Consider the following 4,733-nt stretch of genomic DNA (forward strand, 5'->3'; position numbering starts at 1 on the left):
TTGGACCATGGTTGTTTCATGTGCTTCTCTCACACCTTACATGGCTGGACTAGGTAAAAAAGCCATTGCCTAATCCCAAAGAGATTCCCTTTTAGTCTGGTGAAAGCCTTTGAAACCAACATGCATGATTTAATTTGAATTAAAAGTTCTTGTCCATGAAGTTGATTATTTTGCATTCCAGGCTAGACTTCAATATATATATTCTCTCTAACGCCTGTCAGTTGGGGAATTCTTTGAGTTGTCCAGTCACTGTTGAACTGCAGACACTTAGTCACATGGATTTTTGGAATATACAGTTTATTCATTAATTCTGCAGCATCAACTTCACCACTCCCTTAAGTTCAATTATTCAATATACCCTTCCAGAGCATCATTGCTAATGTTGCAGAGATCCAATGTTTGGTGAACCCATTAGATGCTGCTCTTTATCGAGTTTTAATCACCATTTATTGATTCTGTTTTGATCCAGGCCACTCGAGGCCCTTAGTGTGTACATCAGGATGTTCTTTTGCTCAGGTCTCATGATCAGAAACCACAACCATCTGCTAAAATTATTGATCATGAGGCCTGAGCAAAAAACATATATTATTTCAGCTTCTGCTTTTAGTTACCATTTAAGCAATGATTGGATGGTAAGTATCCACTGTAAATGTTAGATAGCTTATTAACCTATGTTACATGAAACATTGTAAAATCATTAGGACCAAGCAGGATGATATTCTCTTTTAGTTTTGCAGCTCCCTGCAGTTGTTTAGAAATATATTTGTTCTTGTAATGGTCCCTCAACTATCATTTTGATGTGACTATAAATTTGCAAGGATTGTTGCATACCTGTTCCACCTAATTAGTTTGCTCTTTTAAATTGACAAATCCACTTTGATGTTGGCTTTCAACAGTTAGCCTTTTGTGGGTTCATATTAGTTCTAAAAAAGCAACTAGGGATGTAAGCTGGTAAGGCTACTGCAGCTTGGACTTTACCCAAGGCATGAACTACCTCAATCTCAAGCCAATCCACACCATGTATAGAGCGGGCTAGGGTGGGGGGGAAGAAGGCGGGGTGAGATCATTTGTTAACAAGAGAATGAGCAAAAAAGAATGACAAGGGAAAATGATAAAAATACTTTAACTTGATATCTACATGGAATGGAAGTTATCAAGTAAAATGCATCATAACCCAAAGCCCATTAACTGTCATTCTACAACTTCAACCCAGCCTTAACCCAATTAGGAGCATAGCAAACCCATCTTAATAGGGGTAGCTATCCAGGTTACCCAATCAACCCCTGCCCTCCAAGGGGGCAAGGAGGTAGCTCTTATAATTGGTCTGTTCAGCAATTATGTTTAGACAATCTTGCCAAGTGACCATAATTTTGAGTTCATCAATAGTTAGATTCTTGGCTTAAATAGCCATCAAAATGAATTCATGGAGAATGTAATTAAATTCACTGAAAATGTAACTCAATAATAAATACAAGCCCAAGAAGTAGAATCTAAAACAAAACCATCACTCTAGAAAACTCATCATTTTTCTATTTTGGTCTTTTCATTGTACACATGTATGCATATCATATGTATTTGTCTGTGATTGGAAAGAGAGTCCTGCACGCCTGTATCTTGCAATCTCTACATGGCATTTGAATGTAGTATCTGCAGGTGAAAGTTCCTACTACGAAATGTTGGAGCAGGGGAAGTAATGAAAGTTCCTACTAAGAAATGTTGGAACAGGGGAAGTAATTTAGTAGCTCATTGCATACTCCCGTGTCCATTCCTTTGCTTTCTTTTCATATGTTGCCCTATCATCTCTGTAAAGAAGAGCAATTGGATGGTCGTCAAATTCATCAACTTCAACTGGTTCAAGAAGAAGTGACCATATTGAAAATAGCAGCCCTTGAATAGTAAAGGCAGGAGTCCACTGATCCCAGAGTATGTCAACATGGATGGTGCCATGTTCATCAATATTTGGATGGAAAACCTACAATTCATACAGCATTGAAATATCAATCTCGATAGTCTTCAGAGTTTGTTTTTGATAATGCCACAGGAAACTTTTGTAACATGCTTTCTTCAATAAAAGATGTTAATTTAGAAAACAGGAGAAACACATTTAGGATGAAAGTTTCCCAAAGCATTGGAAATGACATGCTTAAAATAAATAGGTGATCCAAGATGTCGACCCCATATGGCCAAACTGAAGAACTATTCAGGGAAATTAATTACAAAGGCTCTGTTTGTTTGCACTTGCAGTGCAAAGCTGAATCAGATTCATATTTTACACCCAGTTCAGTTTTGCATCGTTGTGTTTGTAACTATGATTTGCACTCCTACAGTCCTACCTGATACAAAATTTTGCATTTCGTGTCTTGTTTGCACTCATTAGCAGTGCAAATTTTGCATCCCAAAAACTGATACAAAATTTGCACGACTTTCCTGTAGACCACATCATCTTGCTTCCTAGTTCCTTCCAAACAAACAAATAACCCTCCTATTTCTATTATCTTTTCATTTTATTTCCTATTTTGGTTCTCACATGAAAATAAGACAGTCAAATATGAAGCAAAGGTAAACCAGAATCTACACTCAGCCTATTTGCACTTCCATGCATTTACACCAGCTGAATTTATTTGCAATGCAAAAACAAATATGCTGGTTCACATTGATAAATTTTGTACTCTTGCCAAATGTTTTTTTTTTTTTTTTGTAATGAGTACAAACATGAATTCCAAGACTGGAATCCACCTTTTCTACATTGACCAACTTTGAGTGCAAAGTTTGTAACCATTGCCCTCATTTTGAATGCAAACATGTTTTGGAAGTTGTGATAGCTATCATTTTCAGTACACAAATATTTTGTTACCAAATGCTTGCAAAATGAACCAGAGTACAAATATCTATCGACTTGGCATTTGCACTACAAACAAAGGCAGCCTAAAGAAATTCGCATTGTAAACAAACTTTGCAAGTGCAAATAAAATTGGCACTGGAAACAAACTGAGCCAAAAGTATGTTTGCAGCAACTGCTTGTTGCAGCAGAATCATGTGCTAAACCTTACACTAAATCCAGATCGAAAATGAATTTTGTATGACTTTTCCATTCTGATGTTACATATGCAAAGTCTATTAATAATGGTAGTAATAATATTATAAAACTGTGGTTTAAGAACTGCAGTAAAAACAGAGACTACTTTTGGATAATCCAATTAATAGAGGGGCAAAGTCCCCAAGTTTATGTTTGACATATTCTTTTCAGTTTGTGTCAATACTGCATAAACAGTAAGTAGAAATTAGACTATATAATTAACAAATTAATGTGTCCAAAAAATTAAGTAATGGAGAAAAAGGACATCCATTATGATATTAAAAGAATAGCATAGTTCTTCCAGGAAACAGTTAAGCAAAAATGAGATAAGGTCCTACTGTTCATCCACAATAACTCAAGTAATGAGTTGGCATTTATGAAAATCATTCTTTTTCCAACTTCTCTATTATTTAATATTTGATAAGTCATTACCAAGACAAAATCAATCTGGTAAATGAATTAGCAACTATGTTTTCAGTAGTGACCTCTTGCCACTGGTGCCAAATTTATAATATTGAATTATGTGTTTCTTCTATGGACCATCCCATTCCATCATTTTCTAGATTGAATTCTAGAATTACTGTATTTCTCTGTTCTCAATTTTATCATCCCACCAGCAAAAGGCCACCAAATGTACAGCACTCTGCTCTTAAAGGTAGAGTGCTTGGTGAAAAAAGAACAAAGAGCTTGCTTTAGAATTTGGCACATTTCAGTCCTCAAACTCTACTTAGCATGTGACTGGTGAACTTCAGACCAAAGATATACGGTTAAAAAAGAATGCAAAAGAAAAGAAATGCTTGCCTTAGTTTTAAATTTGATCTGAGGAGGGCTATAGGGATAATTCTCAGGGATGCTGATAGACAGAAAAAAGAGGCCTCCCTCAAATGGGGTATACATTGGCCCTTGTATCATTCCCTGCCACTCAAAGATGTCATCTTCCACAGGCCCACAACTGCAATGATCCAGCGGTTCTGTCTTCATGCTTTGCAGTTCCTTTAGCAGTCTCATCTTTGCGCACTCCTCGGGATTCAGGGGATGAGAGAAAAGATCCATTTTCCTTAACACTACAAATGAAGCCAAGAGATAAAAAAAAAATAGGGAGCAATATTAAACCAAGAGAAAAAAATTAATCAGAAACAAGAATTCTGCTATAAACCCAAGTTCGAAATCTTTCATAAGAGATGAGAAATGATCAAAGAAAACAGAGAGAGAGAGAGAGAGAGAGAGAGATTTTAGATTTACCATTGTTAGCAGTAAATGGTCTAGCCAGTGGCATTCCAGAAGCTCCTGACCCGGCTACAGCCTACAAGCTCAGGCACCACCTCAGGAAGCTCAAGAAAAATATGATCTCGGACATTCAAGCTCTGACTCTTCTCTTCTCTTATTAAACACACCCACACACACTCTCACCTATCCTTACCCAATTAAACTCTCTCTCTCTCTTGCTTTGCTTCTCTTTTTCTTCTTCTCTGTTGAATGAATGAATGGGCAGCTGTTGGCTAGATTTCTACGTAGAAAGAATGCACCAAGCAGATGTGAATATGAATAAAATGTTGTCTTGTTGATCAGAATCAAGACCTTGCAAGATAAAGATGGGAGACTTTGGATTTGAAGCAGGAAACTTACAGGAAAAAATCACGTAATGATAGACTCTTCC

At 36.6% G+C, this 4,733-nt stretch overlaps 1 protein-coding gene across 1 annotated transcript; it reads right to left on the bottom strand.

Moving 5' to 3' along the window:
- Positions 1–1,432: 1,432 nt before the first annotated feature.
- Positions 1,433–4,512, bottom strand: LOC104586001 (ubiquitin-conjugating enzyme E2 11-like). The gene is made up of 3 exons (XM_010243080.3): positions 4,319–4,512; positions 3,878–4,140; positions 1,433–1,972 (listed from the first exon to the last, which is right to left on the bottom strand). Exons 1-3 carry the CDS (start codon positions 4,350–4,352, stop codon positions 1,736–1,738), a joined length of 534 nt encoding a protein of 177 aa, XP_010241382.1. The 5' UTR covers positions 4,353–4,512; the 3' UTR covers positions 1,433–1,735.
- Between the last annotated feature and the right edge of the window lie 221 nt (positions 4,513–4,733).

This window comes from Nelumbo nucifera, chromosome 1 (assembly GCF_055504915.1).
Source record: "Nelumbo nucifera cultivar China Antique chromosome 1, China Antique-T2T, whole genome shotgun sequence".
Lineage (NCBI taxonomy): Eukaryota > Viridiplantae > Streptophyta > Magnoliopsida > Proteales > Nelumbonaceae > Nelumbo > Nelumbo nucifera.